Source organism: Dipodomys merriami, unplaced genomic scaffold (assembly GCF_024711535.1).
Source record: "Dipodomys merriami isolate MVZ:Mamm:240054 unplaced genomic scaffold, mDipMer1.0.p SCAF_3, whole genome shotgun sequence".
NCBI lineage: Eukaryota > Metazoa > Chordata > Mammalia > Rodentia > Heteromyidae > Dipodomys > Dipodomys merriami.
The window spans coordinates 37,388,775-37,407,809 of NW_027204492.1; the positions used below are offsets into that span (position 1 = coordinate 37,388,775).

Genomic DNA, 19,035 nt, shown 5'->3' on the forward strand with positions numbered 1-19,035 from the left:
GTATAGTGTAGTACATGTATTCGATACAGTCCTTTGTTCTAGGTATGGAGCTTTTGTTTTTATAAAGTTTTTCGATCTCATTCAAGAAAAAGAAACAATGTTTTGAGATTTTTTTAAAGGCATCTTTCAAAGCATTTCCCAGGAGCAAAAAAATATTACGATAGTTCGATACTTGTATTTTTCCTTAAGAATCAAGTCCGAAATTTTTCCCACAAGGCTGTACACCTTGTAGGCCCCCAATTTGTTTTCATAGTCATTATTAACCAAATAGACAGAAACACTATCTTTAGCGAAGTGGGTTTCGTGAACTACACATACGCTGTGTTTAGACATTGCGTTCCTTTTGAAGAACTGGCGTCTATTCCTGTGTGTTAGAATCGCTGGCTTTTGTCAGGGGTGGAGCAGACTCGGGAGCCTGTCCAGCATGGTGGGCAGCAGGTCTTAGGGCCCGGGTCGTTAGCACATTTCCAGGGATAGCTGACACTTTTTCTGGAGCAGTACATCCCGCCGCGTGCAGTGGGAGGGAGTGAACCAGACTGCCATAGGAATAAAGAATGTATATGAGCAACTGGGGAAAAAAAGAGAGGGCGCCTACAGAGAGGTCACTGTGGCTTTGGGATTTGCACGCGTTTATCACCACGATTAACAGCTACTCACAGAGGGTTGTTTACAGGCTGAACGCGGAATAACCACACTGCGATGTGTGTGTGTGTGTGTGTGTGTGTGTGTGTGTGTGTGTGTGTGTGTTTGTGTGTGTGTGTGGAAGGTGGGTACCGTCAGCTAGTCCCCTACCCTGGCCCCTTGTCCCTCCCCACCTAGCGCCAAACGAATGAATTCAGGCCCGCCTTTTTTTGGGCCCTCCCTTCAGTTCTTATAGCCAATGAGAGACTTGCAACAGTTTCACCTGGCTCCCGCTTCTCAAATAAACAAACAAACCGCACAGCGTCTATGCTGCTGGCTACGTTTTGGTCGCCTATGATGCTCCGCCCCCTCCCGCCTCCACTGGCTCCTTCCAGCCAATGGAGCCTACTTATTGTGCTCGCACCCAGCCCAGTCCAGATTGTTGGTCACTGAAACCCCTAACCCACCGAGTTTTTTTCCAACCCCTCCCGCTTTTTTAGGCTCCTATTTAGCATAACATGGCCAGAGAGCCCCGCCTTGTCCTCTCTGAATCCACCCCTCCACCCCTCCCACTCTGTAGCACAAGCTCAGAGATTTTACCCGGTGGGTCTGGGCTCAGCTGGAGTGGGCTCCGCCTCCTGGGCCCAACGCCCCCTCCCTCGCACACCTCTACTGGTGGCCGCTCAGCCCCTCCACTGCTCCTGTTGCAGAATCCGCAGCGATCGCCGCGTGAGGTGGCGGTCACGTGTTGTTTTGCCCGCTGCCGCGCGCCCAGACTGAAGTGGGCGGGGGCGCCAACTCAGGCAGGAGGGGGCTGGAGCGGGCGGGCGAACAGGGGTAGACAGCCTCTTCCCCCCAGCCCTCCCTTCCCTGAGCCCCCCCCCTCCCTCGCTCACCTTAAAACCACCGTGCATCACCATGGCGAGTTGCTCGTTCACTCGCGACCAAGCGACAAGGAGACTGAGAGCTGCAGCAGCGGCGACAGCGGCAGCTCTAGCAGCAGTGGCGACCACCCCGGTTCTTTCGTCCGGAACCCCAACCGCACTCATTGGGACCGGGTCATCTTGTCCGGGAGCCATGTGGCTCTCTCCAGCCACTGGTTCCCGGTCAGACTCGGAGTCGGAGGAAGAGGACCTCCCCGTCGGGGACGAAGTCTGCAAACGCGGCTACCTGCGGAAGCAGAAGCATGGGCACAGACGTTACTTCGTGCTCAAACTCGAGACCGCCGATGCCCCAGCTCGGCTGGAATACTACGAAAATGCCAGGAAGTTCAGGCACAGTGTCCGCGCCGCGGCGGCTGCAGCAGCGGCCGCCGCCTCGGGTGCGGCGGTGCCCGCGCTCATCCCACCGCGGCGCGTGATCACCCTGTACCAGTGCTTCTCGGTGAGCCAGCGAGCTGATGCCAGATACCGTCACCTCATTGCCCTTTTCACCCAAGACGAGTACTTCGCCATGGTGGCCGAAAACGAGTCGGAGCAAGAAAGCTGGTACTTGCTGCTCAGCCGCCTCATCCTCGAGAGCAAGCGCCGCCGCTGCGGCACGCTCAGCGCGCAGCCGGATGGAGAGCCGGCCCCGCTGGCGGCGGTAGCGGCGGCGGAGCCACCATTCTACAAAGATGTGTGGCAGGTAGTAGTGAAACCCAGGGGGCTGGGGCACAGAAAAGAGCTGAGCGGCGTGTTCCGGCTGTGTCTTACCGACGAAGAGGTGGTGTTTGTGAGGCTGAACACCGACGTGGCCAGCGTGGTCGTCCAGCTCCTGAGCATCCGTCGCTGCGGACACTCGGAGCAGTATTTCTTCTTAGAAGTCGGCAGGTCCACCGTCATCGGTCCGGGGGAGCTGTGGATGCAGGTCGATGACTGTGTAGTGGCCCAAAACATGCATGAACTGTTTCTGGAGAAGATGAGAGCTTTGTGTGCAGACGAATACAGAGCCCGCTGCCGCAGCTACAGCATCAGTATTGGCGCCCACCTGTTAACCCTGCTGTCCGCTAGGAGGCACCTGGGCTTGCTGCCGCTCGAGCCCGGAGGCTGGCTCCGAAGGTCCCGTTTTGAACAGTTTTACCACCTCAGGGCCATTGGTGACGGGGAAGACGAGAGGTTCTTTACCAGGCGCCTCATAACTCCCAGCGAGCCCGCGCCTCCCTCCAGGCGAGGAAGGCAACACCTGCCCAGAGCGCGCAGGTCCAGGAGAGCCATCTCAGTGCCAGCCAGCTTTTTCCGCCGCTTAGAACCCAGTCCGATACGTGACCCGCACCCTGACGAAACCCCAGGTGATGAAGCTGGTGAAGCCTCCGGCTTGGGCAACTCTGGGAGGAAAAACAAACCTCGAGGCAAAGATAAAGAGGAGGGAAGCGAAGGCGACTACATGCCAATGAACAATTGGGGCTCAGGAAATGGCCGGGGCTCAGGAGGTGGCCAAGGCTCAAGTGGCCAAGGCTCCAGTAGCCAGAGTTCTGGAGGAAACCAGTGCGCAGGAGGGAGGCAGGGATCTGGAGGAGGCCATGGCTCAAGTGGTGGCCAGGGATCTGGATGTGGCCAGGGCTCCGGAGGAAACCAGTGTTCAGGAGAGGGTCAGGGAACTGCAGGTGGCCAGGGCTCAGGCGGCAGCCAGGGATCTGGAGGTGGCCATGGCTCAGGAGGTGGCCAGGGACCGAGAGATGGGCATGGCTCAGGCAGTGGCAAAAACTCTGGAGGGGGCAAAGGCTCTGGAAGTGGAAAAAACTCGGATGGTGATGATGATCGTGGAAAATCTCTCAAGAAAAGGTCCTATTTTGGCAAATTAACTCAAAGCAAGCAACAGCAAATGTTGCCTCCACCCCCACCTCCACCCCCGCCCCCTCCACCAGCTGGAGCAACTGGTGGGAAAGGGAAATCTGGGGGAAGATTCCGACTTTATTTTTGTGCTGACAGAGGGGCCACAAAAGAACGCAAGGAAGTCAAGGAAACAAGAGATACAGAGACCCCAGAAGGTACAGCTCGGGCACCCTACAGACCCAGAGCTTTTGATGAGGATGAAGATGACCCATACGTTCCAATGAGGCCAGGGGTGGCTGCTCCTCTCGCAAGTTCCAGCGATTATATGCCAATGGCTCCTCAAAATGTCTCTGCTTCAAAAAAGCGCCATTCTAGATCACCTTTTGAGGATTCACGAGGATACATGATGATGTTTCCCAGAGTGAGCCCACCGCCTGCCCCAAGTCCTCCAAGAGCACCTGATGATCCTAATAAAGAGGATGACTCAAAGGACAATGACAGTGACAGTGACTACATGTTTATGGCTCCAGGAGCAGGTGCAATTCCCAAAAACCCGCGAAACCCTCAGGGCGGCTCTTCCTCCAAAAGTTGGAGCTCCTACTTCTCTCTACCAAATCCTTTTCAGAGCTCACCCTTAGGACAAAGTGACCACAGTGAGTATGTACCAATGCTACCTGGAAAGTACCTGGGGAAGGGTCTAGACAAAGAAACCTCTTCCAACAAGGGGCCCAAAGATGCACCTTCAAAACCTTCAGCTCAAGGGTCATTCTCAAAGCCTAGAGATGGGGGGTCATCTTTAAAACCTTCAGATGATGAGCCCCCTCAAAATAAGGCTAAGAGACCCAGCCGTCTTTCTTTTATTACAAAAGGAAATAAAATCAAGCCCAAACCACAAAAGTCCACACGTGAGTTGAGAGAAACTGACAGGGCCAGTGCCTACGTCAACATTGACTTCACTAAAAGAGATAGGAATTTGCCAGCCCCTTTTGCTCAAGCACTGCCAAATTCGTGGGGCATAATTGCTGGCCCCAGACACTCAGCTTTTTCAAATTATTTCAGTGTTCGACTTGGAGTGCCATTTCCAAATCCAGCAAGTCGCCTCTCAGATCTTTTAAGAGCTATACCAGGTGCCAACCCCTTCTCTCTGGATGGTGCTAGGTGGCCACATCCTTCTATTCCTGTCAGTGCTCCAGGTAGCAATGCCAATGTGGAAGAGGGTGACTACATTGAAGTAATTTTCAATCCAGCAATGACACCACCTGTGCCTTTTGCTGACCGTACCATTCGCTATGATGCTGAAACAGGTCGAATCTACGTAGTTGACCCCTTTTCTGAGTGCTGTATGGACATTTCTCTCTCTCCTAGCCGAAGTGCAGAGTCAACACCTGTAGCTAGACTGCTGCTGGAGGAAGTGCATGAGAGTGAACGCCCACAAAGCCGCTCTCAAAATTTCTTTTTAGCCGCTAGAGCCGCTGTCTCGGCTTTCCCTATTGACAGCCTGGAGAGAGACCTTGCCGCAGCCTCGGCGGCTGCTCGGGCAACCATACCACCTTTAGCCTTGGGCCAAGCGATAGCTGCGGCCTCCGCGCTCGCGGCGGCGCCGGGCATGGGCGCAGCCGCCGCGGGCTTGGAGGCCGCTGCTGGATTTGACTCCGCCTCCACCCGCTGGTTCCAACCTGTTGCTAATGTGGTTGAGGCCGAGGCAGTAAACCGGGCTCAGAGCATGGCTCGGGGCTCGAATCCTGGAGCCCCAAACCCAGCTGCTGATCTTGCAGGAGGTGAGAACGTGGCTGGTGGAGCTGCGGCTGCAGCTGCTGCACCACGGCCACCGCCACCGCCACCTCGCCACGGGCGGGTACCGAGACCCCCTGAGAGGGCAGATTCTGACAACAACGACAATGATGACGACGAAGCCACTTACATGCGAATGGACTATGCCAGACGTGACCCCAATAAATTCGACTCTCCGAAAAGAGGTTGGTAATTTTAGAACTAATTTCCCTAAAGCTAATTGACATTGCTTAATGAGTGCCTTGATACGCTGCTGTCCACTGTGTTAGGGATAAGGGCAGTAGCATCTCGTTAATTGGTGTTATTTGCCATACAGGGTAGAGTTCAGTTTTAATTATCCTCAAGATGTCATTTGATCTTTGCAAAAAAAAAAATCGAAGCTTTTATCTAACCATAAATTTATGTGGACGGAACCGATTATCATTTAATCTTAGGTTCTAATTCCTAAGAGTAATTAAAAATAAAGGAAATAAAGGGCATATAATGTAAGCATTGTTCCAAACTTCGTTCCCCATTACTAATGATAATGCAAAGCAAGATATTGTAGAATATTAAATCCACAGATAAAAGTTGCTTTTCTACAAACGTCTGTATGTAAGTGCAGAAATTGTATTAAGGTTACAGAATATATATTAAATAGTAACAATAAACTAATAACACTGTTACTTTTCAGAAGAAAGAAGCAGTTTTCTGTGGTTTGCCTTGAAGGTTAATTCCCCATTGCCACAGTGAAAGGTGGTAGGAGGGGAGAGGGAAGCAAACATAAATAATCCCAAGCCACAGGTGATTTTAAAAGAAAGTATTTGGCTGTGGAATGTATTTTTGTGTTGATCTTTTTTTGTTGTTTTTACATAGGATTGTGGAAAACCATGAATGTCCCTTTTCTCTGTCACTGGTAGTGACAGGCAAGTCACTTTCTGTGCCTCATTTTCTTCTTAAATCCCCCACCCACTCTTTCAAAAGATGGGTGGTGACAGCTTGATAATGGATATGAATATTGTTTCAAAGGTTTTAAGGCATTAAAAAACACCTAATTGAAAATCTTAAGAAAAACCGGTTAAAGAGGTTGGAGGAAGACATGACCCAGGGCAGCTTACCCTGCAACAATGGGAGGTTTTTTTAAAGGGACTAATTTGCCACAGGAAGAAGTAAAGGAAGAGTAGGAGCTGTTGGACTTAAAGAAACAAAATTTAGAGTGAATCCACTGTATAGTAAATTATACAATGCTGTCTTGAGCCATTCTCAAGAAATGACTAGACAAGATGATGTCCCCACAATCCCTTTGCCTCCTTAGAAGAATATACTCCTTCCCTAGTGAAGAGGAGAGATGGACCCCAGGAGTTTTCATTCCAGTAGTCAGTTTAGAGATTTTTGCTTTGCTTGTTTTGTGGAATGCTTTTGTGTATGGATCTCTGCCCACTGTGCTTGATCAGGCAGAACAAGTTGGGGACTGATCACAACAGTCACCTAACAAGCTCCCTATTTAGGGCAGGTGTAGCCCCCCACACCTCCCCTCTCTCCCCTTACTATAGAGAATTTGCCATACAAATCCTCACATTTTCAGCATAGACACACTAAAAGAATGATCATTAAAAAAACAAAAGAATGCTTTGGCTTACTAAAGAATTCAATTCAGAAACCCTTTAAATTGTAAGCCTCTTCCCTAACACACACACACACACACACACACACAGAGAGAGAGAGAGAGAGAGAGAGAGAGAGAGAGAGAGAGAGAGAGAGAGAGAGAGAGAGAGAGAGAGAGAGAGAGAGAGAGAGAGAGAGAGAGACCACTACTGCTACATAACTGCATTTATTTATAATTATATACTCAAAAATGTTATTCATAATCAGCTCTTCAGGAATAGGTTTATTTTTCTTTGTAAAGTACGCTTGAAAACTGGTCTTATGCTACATTGTAGCTTAACTGCTGAAGACACCATTTCAACTTGGATGTAAAATTAAACATTATATAGTTGATCATGACTCCCTGGTTCATTGAAACAAGTGGTTTTCACAGAAATTTACTGATACTTTCCAATATTCTAATCCTTATTGAAGCAAAGATTTAAAATGGTAAATCTTACCATTCTTAAACAAACCTTGACTTCCTGAGGATTATACAGATCCAATGGTCATTATATTAGTACACATTACTGATTTATAAATTCGTAGTTATTTGGAGATTTAACATTATCCAAACTTCACTGATTGACTGCAGCTAGGAGGCTATACCTTACAGCAAAACAGGTGCTTATTTTGAAATAAGAGAAATAAGAGAATGAATGTGAAAGCACTTTACAATGTATTTTTGTTGTGTCATAGGATTTATATTGAAGTGAAATTTCAACCATTAAAACGGGTTTAGTTTTTTGCAGAATATTTGGTACTAAGTGTGATTTATGCACTCAATTTGCTGAGATGTATGGAAGGAATGGCAGTGGAGGGAAAGAGGGGTGGGGATGAAATAACCATTACAGGAAGTGTGAATTTGCCTGTTAAGTATTAAGAACAAGCAGAATGAATCTGGTCATTTTAAATCACAAACTTAGCAAGTAACTTTCACCCATTTTTGCCTCTTTCTGTCTCTTCATTTTCCTATCTACTATTTAAGAAATAAAATGATCCTGTTAAGATACAAAAATAGATTCTGATAGAGGAACAAAGCACAGTGCTAGGAGTTATATATCTCAAATAGTGATGCTCATTTATGGAAAGTGCTTAGAATGGTACCTAGCACATTGCAAGTGTTGTACGTGAATTATTTTGTAGATAGTACATTTAGAAACAAAAGGCTAAAGTAAAAGTCTTTGTCTTTAAGTGTTACTTTTCATTTAAAATACCCCTACAATGTTGCTCAGACTTGGAAATTTATAGTTGAAATGTGTTTATGTATGTAATTGATATTGTAAGTCAGTGACACAGCTTTTTTTCAGGTAATACAAAATTAATACATAGTCTCCTTTGTAGTGAAACTGCATATGAGTATTTTATAGGTTAAAGTCAATTAAAAAGATGTACTATGAAATACAATTTGTGCATAATTTTCAATTAATGAAATATTTTGAAAAATTTTGTGAAAAAGTCTTCATGTTTTAAATAATACATTAGCCTATAGCAGGAAGTTATAGATTTTATTTGGTTTCGTCTGTCTCTTAGCAAATTATCTTTTGCTATTATTAAAAATCTTATTTTATTTGGTTCAGAATGGAAATTACTTGAGGTGGAAATTTCTGTTTTTCATTCAAGACGGGATGATGGAAATGTCAGCTACAGAGATATATAGTAATTGTTACAAGTTGGTCACATTATGATAGCAGTCAGCATTAATAAGCAAAACCAAAAAAGTAATTAGCTTTTGTAATTTTAGGCATAGCTCTTACCCTGCAGGAAGCTGAAGCTTCTCTGGGGTGTACTGCTGCCACATCTCATTGCTATAAAGTAGAGGTGTTGACAGCAAATTATTTTTATTGTATTGAACTTATTTATTATAAACAAAATTTCTACACAACAGAGATTTCCCAGGCACCATTGTTGGTCATTTATTTTAGGCAACAATTAATCCCTCAAATTTAGATCTTCATTTCAAGTAATAAGGTATTTGACCTTTAACAAATAAAGAGAACCCTACTTAGTTGCAATCATTCGTTTTCTTTCATTCTATTTTAAATATTATGCTTCTAGGATAAAAACTTCAGACTCTTGCAAAACATTTATTTTGAACAAGATCCAGACCTTTAGTTAAGCACACCAGAATATTTCACATGCAAAAGAAGCAGGGGGGGCGGGGGGGGGGCCGGGGGGAGGCGGAGACAAAAATTAAAAACACTCAGACAGGATGTCTTGCTTTATTTTCCTGTCCCTAATTGTCATACATGAACCCAAATACTTTGGAGTCACTAGAAGGGAAGTCACTGTTTTGGAAACATACTCAGGTTTCTCAAAAGAAATATGTTGGAACACATGTGCCTGGCCGGCCACTGTTGGAAACAGCAAGGAAAACTGTATGTGATTTAAAATTAACTGTTGTTAAATTGTCAATTTGTTGATGGAGGGAATGCTTTCCAGTTGCAGATTTATAGTTTTCAAAGCATATTCATATTGATTATTTTACTGATGGAATGGTAAGTACTGAAAGTGACGCTGATGCTAAGAATTTTCCCCTGATCAAAAAGGTAAGTGGCAGAACTGCAACTCTAACTTATGAAACTGATTTCAAATCCAACCTAGCACACATTTCCCTTTGGTGTATAATCTGTTCTCTTCATATTGGTGAAAAAATATTATATAAGCAATGTATGGGAAGAATTACATTTAGTTGAACTTGATAGTAACAAAATTTGTTCTAATATATTCAGTATTATTACTGTATACCATCTGCCAAGGCTTGGGTAATTTTCATTAAATCAAATTGTTTATGGCAGCTCTTAAAATAAAAGAATTTGACCTGTGCTAAAACTGAATGTTTTACATCTGATCTGCTGAGTAGTTAAGTAAGTCATCTTTACCTCCCAAACACAAATAGCATGTATGTCTGTTTAAATCCTACAGAAATACTGAAAAAAAGTGCATTGAGAATGCTTTCAGTAAATATCCATTAGTAGTCATTTCCCTAACTGATTTCTGTGGTTTTCTTAATAATCCAGAGACATTCGCAGTGATTGCAAGGTTTTTTTTTTCATTTGATTTCTTCTTTCTGCATGAAATCTGATGTTCTAATCTAAATCATCACAGTGGACCAAACAGTATAAAGTCATAGAAATGGGAAGGAAAAATTACTGTAGAAATAGAAGCTGTTCATTTTTTCTAAAAGTAAACTTGCTTTTGACAGGCAGGCTAGTAGATTTTAGAAGATCTGAAACTCAAATCTTGTCTTAGGACATAAAGTTCTTGTTTAAAATTAAATTCATTTTATTTAGCACCTTTTCGTGGCATTAAGTCTATGTAAAAACAGCCTAGACATTTTATTGGTAGTATGAGAAAATAGCTTTTGTAGAAGCCTGCAGTATGTTTTCTCTAAGAAATGCTCCTGGCCTCTTAGCTGGTTGAGGATCATTTACTGGCAAACATTACTTGGTCATGAGTGAAAATGAGAGTTTTAAAAACAACTACTTTTTAGAATAATGAAATGAATATATTACACCATCACTTAGTTTGCAGCACAACAATCAGGCTGCAAATTTTAAAACTATTGATAACATTGTTAGAAGTACTTGTCATTTGTATGTAAAATATGTTTTGTAGCCATTCTACATTGATTATTCAGTGTGCAGCTATAGGTCTCATGGTTCCATCTTTGGAAAGGTAGGTCCAATACTCCAGAAAAAGTAACTTTTAATTATCCTTTCTGAATGCTGACATATATAGCTGTTTCAGATTTGCCTTCTTTTAGAGGTTATCTTTCAATTTCTTGTTGATGAATTGATTTCTTCTAGAATGTAAAATATCTATTTAAATATTTATTTAGTGAAATGTGACAGTACTTGCTATTTTTCCTAACTTCCTTATTGGTTAAAGTTGCTTTGGTATACTGTGAGTTTTACCCTTGGCTGCCCTTTGCCAGACTTTAATGTCAGGAAAACATGTCTTTTCCTGGTCTCTGGCTAAACAGGTAAGAGCCATTCTAGGAATCATGCAAGGACCACAGAAAACATACTTCTCTCATGTGGCTGACTCCCAGTTCACAGCCCGCTTGAGGTTAGCTTACAGGAACATCCTTCCTTGAAGGAAACCTTGTTGTGCATTTCCAAGTCTGTATTGCTCACTATGCTTACAGTCAGTTGTTGGCATGGTTGGAATGACCACAATATTTGATTCTAGCCAGACCTTGATATACTGAATATCCAGTTCCCCACACATTGTCATCATTTTAATTAGTTCTCATCATTTATATAATTTGCCTCTTTATGATGCCCAATTTTCTATGTATAGACTTGAAACAGAATGTCAATGAAGTCTCTATCTGTAAATTCATTGCTCATATGTGCATCTACTTTACCTTTGAAGATCTGACCAGGAATTGAGCTTTTCACTCAGGTTTTGTGATAAGTTATGCCTTCAGCCTTGAAGGCATACCACCCTTCACCGTTGAATGGGTCCTTATGGTGGCTGCTATTCTTCCCACAGTTTCACATCTATTGCTATCCTGTCCCCAACTATCCCATTCTCTTCAATTTAGGAACATTATTTCTTGAATGGCTAGAAGATCTATTTGCCTGGAATACTATGTTGAAACTTCAGATGTATCTTGTAGATATGATGGTTAGTTGTAGTACAAATAGTACCTGTGTTAGTTTAGGAACTACCTAGGTCTAATATAGTCATGTGTAGACAGAGCTACTAGTCTTATCCACCATTTATAACTGTTTCCTATGAGATAATTTATTATGAGTTTCAACTAACACTGAACCTTTGGAATATATTTCTTTTGTAAATTGAAGACTGCCTATATTAACATTCTAGAAACTTGCATTCTTTAAGTGAGCAGTAACTAAGCAGCAGGGTAAAGTGGCCCAAGGGTGTGTTGGGAGATAAAAGAAACACTGAAATAGGATAAAACTCATGTGGCTGCTTCCCAAACAGCTTGTGTCCAAATAATCAGGACTAGAAGGAGCAAGCATACGGACTGGTAGTGAAGGGCAGGTATGAAACAACTGAGTTGACCTTTGAGAGAGTGGAAGTTTACAAGTGTCATCCATTGGCCTTTCATCTTCTTTTGGGTATTCTGACATAAAACTGTTGTCACAGTGGGCAAAGCTGTATTTTATCACATGATCACTGAAAGAAATAATATGATTGACATTGTAAAGACTACTGATAGTTATTACTGAACTTTTCCCTTAAGGGACAGTGCTTCATATTTATGAAGCCCCAGAGAATCATCCTCCCATACATTCATAAGGCACAGAAAGGAGTGACAGTTGTTCTTAGTGAAGAAAACCATATATATATATATATATATATATATGCACACACACACACATATATATGTATATATATGTATATATATTCCAAAGACAATGCTATTGTAAATGGCATTGCATTATTGTATATTCATCTTTTGGGTATGTTCTTCCATTTCCTTTCATTTCATTTTGCTTTCTTGTCTTCTGTGGTTTAATTCATTGTCCTGTTTTTATCATCACCTGTTGATTACAAGGACAGCATGTTGACTCATAAACAGAGTAAGGAGTTTCAATTCCACTTGAAAGAATATTCTTTTTTTGATGCCAGTCCTGGGGCTTGAACTCAGCACCTGGATGGTGTCCCTGGGCTTTTTGCTCAAGACTAGTAATTTAGCACTTGAGTCACAATTCTACTTCCAGCTTTGTGCTGGTTTATTTGAGGTAAGAGTCTCATGGACTTTCTTGATCCTGCTGGCTTCAAACCATGATCATCAGATCTCAGCCTCTTGAGTTGTAAGATTAAAGGCATGAGCTACTGGTGCCCAGCTTAAAAAAGAACTGTCTTGAGTTCTAAGAAAATTAGACTTGAAAAGATAAGTAAGATAAGACCAGGGAAGATTTTAAAAAAGAATGAGAGTAACAGTATAAATTTTTATAGTTTCAACTTTCTTTGGTCAGGACAATGATTACTTTTGAGACTTCAAGATATAATAGAGCCATGTTTATAATTGATATAAAGGGATCTGTAATATCCTGGAGGAACTGCCTTCTTGGTTTGCCCAACAAATTTCTAAGGATATTAAAATCATGTATACCTAAGGGATGGTAGGGAAAAAACAAAGGAGGGTTAACAATGCTCAATAGGAAATGTAACTGCAACCCCTCTGTACTGTATCTTTACAATAAAAAATATACATAATTATGTATACCTTCTTCGATTATTAAAGATTAATATAATATTCAGGTTTACACCATTATACAAATTGAAACAGAAAAGTTTGATTTTTAGAAGATAATGATAGCATTCAGACTTTGAGAAATATTTGGACCCTCTGGAATCCATTAAAAATTTCTCACTAATCAATAAAAATTTCTTGGAAGATTATACCATACATTAATAGTAGTGGAATTCATTCACCTTTGGTTAAAGAGATTTTTAGTTAAAAATGATACACAATAAGGTAATTGTTTATAAAATGTCAGTATCAAATGCAAATAATAGTTCAAAAGCAGAACACATTGTTTTTTAAATAAATATATATTTATTGTAAAGATACTGTACAGAGGGGTTACAGTTACGTGAGTAAGGAAAGGAGTACATTTCCTATCCAGCATTGTTATCCCCTTCTTTATTTTTCCCCTACCATCCCGTTCCTCCCCACCTACCCAACTCTTCCCTCCCCCTGATGAAGTTGTAAAGTTCACTTTGAACATAGTGTCTTGTACATCTCATTGTTACAATGGGTCAACCTGTATCCTTGTTTCAGCATTTTGTTATTTCCATTCCCCTACCCAAATTAGAAAAATGTATATACAAGATGCAAGGCACCAGAATCAAATACAGTGAAAACAGGGGTTATACCGTGGGGGAAGAACATACAAAAGAAACAAAAAAAAATCACATAGTACATTATAAGTACATTATTAAAAGTATCACCATTACTTTTCTGGATGTGCAATGATATAAAAAAAAAAGGAATGAATCTAAGGAATAGACTGTTTATGGTAGTTTTAATCCCAAATTACTTTCCTTTGCCACCTTGCAAGCTTCTGAAGTACTTCCGTTTATTCCTTGGAATGTGTTCAGGGAATGTAAACTCATTTTAATATTGGCTTAAGTAAAACAGGATTATAAAGGCAAATCTGTGGTTCAAGTTCCCATAATGTATTTCCAAAGCAACTTAAGTTATTTTAGGATTATCCCATTTTGGAAAGTATTAATAGTTAATCAGAAATTGACAAACATATTTTGTAAACTTACAATTGCACAATGCCAGGGCTTTGTAAGTTATCAAGCATGTATCCAATATTAATGTAGGCTATTATAGGAAAGCAATGGAAATTTGAATAAAATTTTCAATGAAGTCTGTCATTTAAAAAAAGAGCAACAGCCTGTCGGTGGTGGCTCACACCTATAATCCTAGCTACTCAGGAGGCTGAGATCTGAGGGTCGCGGTTCAAAGCCTGCCGGGGCAGGAAAGTCCGTGAGACTCTTATCTCCAATAAACCTATAGAAAACCAGAAGTGGCACTGTGGCTCAAGCGGTAGAGTACTCCTCTTGAGCTGAAGAGCGCAGGGACAGTGCCCAAGTCCAGAGTTCAAGCCCCACGACAACGACAAAAAAAAAAAAAAGACCAACAAATGCCCTTAATTTCAGATATAACAGAACCACAGAAGTAGTTCTTGGAGCTTTATGTATTTCTGGAAAAATATAAAATGCAGTGTATATAATAAGAAATCCCATTGACATCACATGCTATCTATGAACATCTGAAGATTTTTTTTATATTACAAAATAGTAAACTAAATTAGATAAGATACCTTTCTGACTTCAAATTTTGGTTACATTAGATTGTTGTTATAAAAGTCTATATTCAAATTTCTATGATTCTAGTCTAGCCCAATTTCACTGCATATAAATGAGTTGCTAATATATACATCTCATAGTTTATCTATGGCTGTCAAAGACACATTGAATTTAAAGTTTCTTAAGCTCAATGCTGATGGAAGACTTAATATCTTTTTTTGGGGGGGGGGGTCTGGTCGTGGGCCCTGAGCTCTGGGCCTGGGCGCTGTCCCTCAGCTCTTCAGCTCAAGGCTAGCGCTCTACCACTTGAGCCACAGCCCCACTTCCGACTTTTTCTGCTTATGTGGTGCTAAGGAATCGAACCCAGGGCCTCATGCATGCAAGGCAAGCGCTCTACCACTGAGCCACCTTCCCAGCCCGAAGACTTAATATCTTTACTTATCTAACATACTTATTTTTTAATATTTTAATGTGAGAAAAGGGGTATACAATAAAGAGAGTGTAGACCTTTCATGTTTCCTCTACATTCAAGTTTTATGTTCATCAAAATATCTGCTAAAAGATTGAATAATTAGAATGTGTATTCTTAGTTTAACTCAAGGTTTTTTTCCTTGAAGCCTATCTAGAGGATGTTTTCCATGGATCGTTTTAGCTTGTCTTGGAAATAGAATACTCAGTACTTTAATGTGACCCAATCCTAAAGTAACACATATCCAGAATCACTTTGCTGGACTTTTATCCCAGTCCTTTTGGTTAGCAGCTTCTTCTATGCACTTGATTCCCAGCACGGCATAAGCCGTGCTCTCCATCATGCAACCTCTTAAAAAGCACAAAGTTAAGAGAGTAAACCTATACCCTATTTTAGCAAACAGATAGAAATGTTAATCAAATCTTTGCAGACATGATTTTTTTTCCTTTTAGACGAAATTTGATGATTAATCAGAAGATTTAACAAGGTCATGCTTAAATCCTTTGATTTGTACTGCCAAATCTGGTGAATGCATATAGAAGGAAGATCATTCTGTTTGTCTGCCTAAAGGGCTCACTTTTGGGCTCTTCTGTGAGGACTCAGAACAGTGCATACATGGGCAAAGTGGTTCAGTTTCCACTAGGAAAGTCAGAGTGGCAGCCTGGGGCACAAAAAAGAGTAACTTCCCAGTGTCTTTGCCAGTTTGTGGTATTTTTTTTTCACAGGGACCCACCTCTGGTTAAATGAGGCAGTCTCAATACGTATCTCAAAAACTTCTGGTTAGATTTTGCTTTGCTTTGTTTTGTTTTAGAACAGGACCTAGACAATCACTCCTCATATTAAAATTCTGAAACTGATTGTTGTCTTATCATCTTTCTTTGCAGAGTGATTACATTGCCACAAAAACACACTGCAGAAGAAAAGTGACATGATAGAATTTGATCTTTATCTACTCCAGATCTGCCTAAAAGGAAAGAGAATTCAAAGACTTCTGAATAGAAAGTAACCTAAATTTCTACAAGTCAACAAGTGGACTCTGGCGGCTGAATGATCTTGCTCAGAGACCTTCCTTTCTGCTGCCTATGGATCCAGTGATTTTGAATATTCACACTTGTGCTTTGTGTATGTGTATGTGTGTGTGTGTGTGCATGTGTGTGTGTGTGTGTGTGTGTGTGTGTGTGTGTGCGTGCGTGCGTGCGTGTATGTGTATGTGTGTATGCTGGTCCTGGAGCTTGAATTCAGGGCCTAGGAGCTGTACCTGAGCTTTTTGCCTTTTTTTTTTTTTTTTGGCTCAAGGCTAGCATTCTACCACTTGAGCCACAGCCCTGTTTCCTGCTTTTTGCTGTTTATTTGGAGATGTGAGTCTCACAGACTTTTCTGCCCAGGATGGATTCAAACCTTGATCCTTAGATCTCAGCCTTGTGAATAGCTAGGATTACAGGTGTGAGCCACTGGGAGCTGGATGTGCTTTGTTTTTGTTTTCCAGTTTTCCCTCCCTCATCTAACTCTATGGAACAAAACAAATACTATAAAATTTAGGATCTCATATCACTTTTATTTTCTTTTAAAATGCTCTTTCCTCATCTATGTAAATGGAGGCAATACCCATTTTATTGATGTATATAATGTTTGGATTCATATTCAAGTTAAACCTTAAAACAAGGGCAGATAAAAAAAAAACTTGCATGAATGAGAAAGTAGGTATGATCTGGAATTTTTCTGACCAGTACATATGTAAAACATTTCTTGATCAAGGAATTAAATGTCAACTGGACTGATATCTTGATGAATTCTCAACATTTTAAAGAAAAAGCTAAAGGACAGATAATCTGTTTTGTTCACTAACAAAACTACAGCATTCTGTCCACATTTAATGACAACTTAACAGATAACTTGATTGAGCATTTCCAAGATTTTAAAGTGCAGAACTGAGGAGCAAGTTATCTACTTGTTCATATACAAGACTAATGTTCTGCTCACAGATTGACCATTTCCAAACTTTTTCTTTGGAACTAGCATTTTCCTCCTAAAAGAAGCAATCATATACAAGTCTCCTTCTCACAAGACTCCTGAATGCCTTTTTGGGCCTTCCCTCATCCTCTGACCTTCTCCTTGTTCTTTCCTTCCCCATAACACCCACTCTCCTTCCTATGCCCAGGACTCCTATAATGAAATCAGTTTCCCATATTCAATACATTAGCGTGTACTTATCAATATATATTCTGTTAGAACTTAAGCCAAAAAGGAACCTCTTATAAGGCCTTGTTTCCTTCTGGATACTAAGCTGATATAAGATGTACCAAATTTCTTTTTTAAAAAAGAATCAGAGCAAGCTCTCCCCTCCTATATTTGCTTGACTCTGATGGAAACTGAATTAAGATTTTAGGAACCTGGACCTTTGAGAACATGGTACCAACAGGTGGTGACCACAGAGGGTAGGTACAAAGGTCTTGAAGCTTGCTTAGAGCTTTGTTATGTGATGGCACACAGAGCTTGGCTTGTAGTGCCATCCCTGGCAAACCTCATCATATCACAGATGGGTGTGAATGTTTGAGTGAATGTTTGTATCAGTGTATGAGTGCTAGTGTGTATGCACATACTTGTGTGTATTCACACCTTTGTGTACCTGTGAACATGTGATTGTAGATGTACCTGTTGTGTGAAACTCTAAAAAAATTGCTTTGCATTTGATGTGCAACTTTGAAGTAGTGTACTATTTATCTGAAGTTTTTTGCCACTCGGTTTTGATGTCTTTGAATGTGTACTTCTATCTTTGAGCAGGCTTTCAGTACGTGTTGCTAAACTAACTTTCTGAAGAACCGAGTTGACTTCTATTGCTTTCCCTTGCTTACCAATCAAAGGGATGGGGCGGGGGCTCTATTTTTCCCCTTGTGAAGGATGCTGAGGAGAGGATGTAGCTACCATGCCAGTTACTTCTTCAGTTACTGGTCATTAGTAGGACATCATCTTCATCACTCCCTTCAAACTCCCCTCTTGTTCCAATCTAATCATATAACGCAATCATATAATGCAGTGTGGCTTTTGTTCATTATAACAATGTACTCTTTAGGCAGCCTTTCTTCAAGCTTCTGTAACCATGTTATATGCCAGTAAGTTTTGTCATAATCGTTCAGACTTGTAGGAAGAAAAAATTACTTGGGGACAACAACTATTTCACTTTATTTACATTTTAGATTCAAGGGCTGCCAGCAGATAGGGTACAGAGAGTATGGCACAGAGTTAACACTTGCTGAATAAATGAATGGAAAACTCATACACAACAACAGTACACATACATAGTAACAGGTACAATTAGTCACAGGTACAGCATTACAAATATGCAATGTTTTTGACACTACTCTTTAGTTTACAGACAATTAATTTATTCAGTATTGTGCTGGAAGGATCTATAGAATATGTGTATCAACATATTACTTACCTTCTGGCTATCAGTTTATGCTGCTGTTAAGAAAAATCAGTGATGGAACGATTTATTTTCGTGAGCACTACATTAACTTGGTATCATACTTAGTCACTTGGTAAGTAAAAATTAAGTTTCAACACCTCATTACATTTGCTATTTCTGCTTCACAGATCTGCTTTGAGTTGTGCTGGCTTTGTCTTCCCTTGTATATACTCTTCTACTTTCTTTGTAAACATCTTGTTTGCAGTTTTGGGAGACAACTTTGCAACTCTGTATAGTGTTTATATATATCTGATTTGCCTTTCCATAGAGCTACTTGCAATAAATGTGTTCATGTAAATTATTCGTGTAAAGATTCATTTTTACATCACGCTGTTGTATCCACTCCTTTATAAATATATTTTTCTGTGGTAGAACTATTTTTTTTAATGAAGACAGTGAAATAACCTATGTTGGTATGAAACTTAGCCTAGACACATAAATCCTAGAGTGTATAAACTGAACTAAAACTTGGTTCTACAAATATGATGGTGACACTAGTACAGAAC

The 19,035-nt window shown here is 41.2% G+C and overlaps 1 protein-coding gene across 1 annotated transcript; it reads left to right on the forward strand.

Annotated features, from left to right (window-relative positions):
• Window positions 1-1,539: 1,539 nt before the first annotated feature.
• Irs4 (insulin receptor substrate 4) lies at window positions 1,540-18,792 on the forward strand. The gene is made up of 2 exons (XM_070038989.1): window positions 1,540-5,350; window positions 15,948-18,792. Exons 1-2 carry the CDS (start codon window positions 1,540-1,542, stop codon window positions 15,950-15,952), a joined length of 3,816 nt encoding a protein of 1,271 aa, XP_069895090.1. The 3' UTR covers window positions 15,953-18,792.
• Window positions 18,793-19,035: the final 243 nt, after the last annotated feature.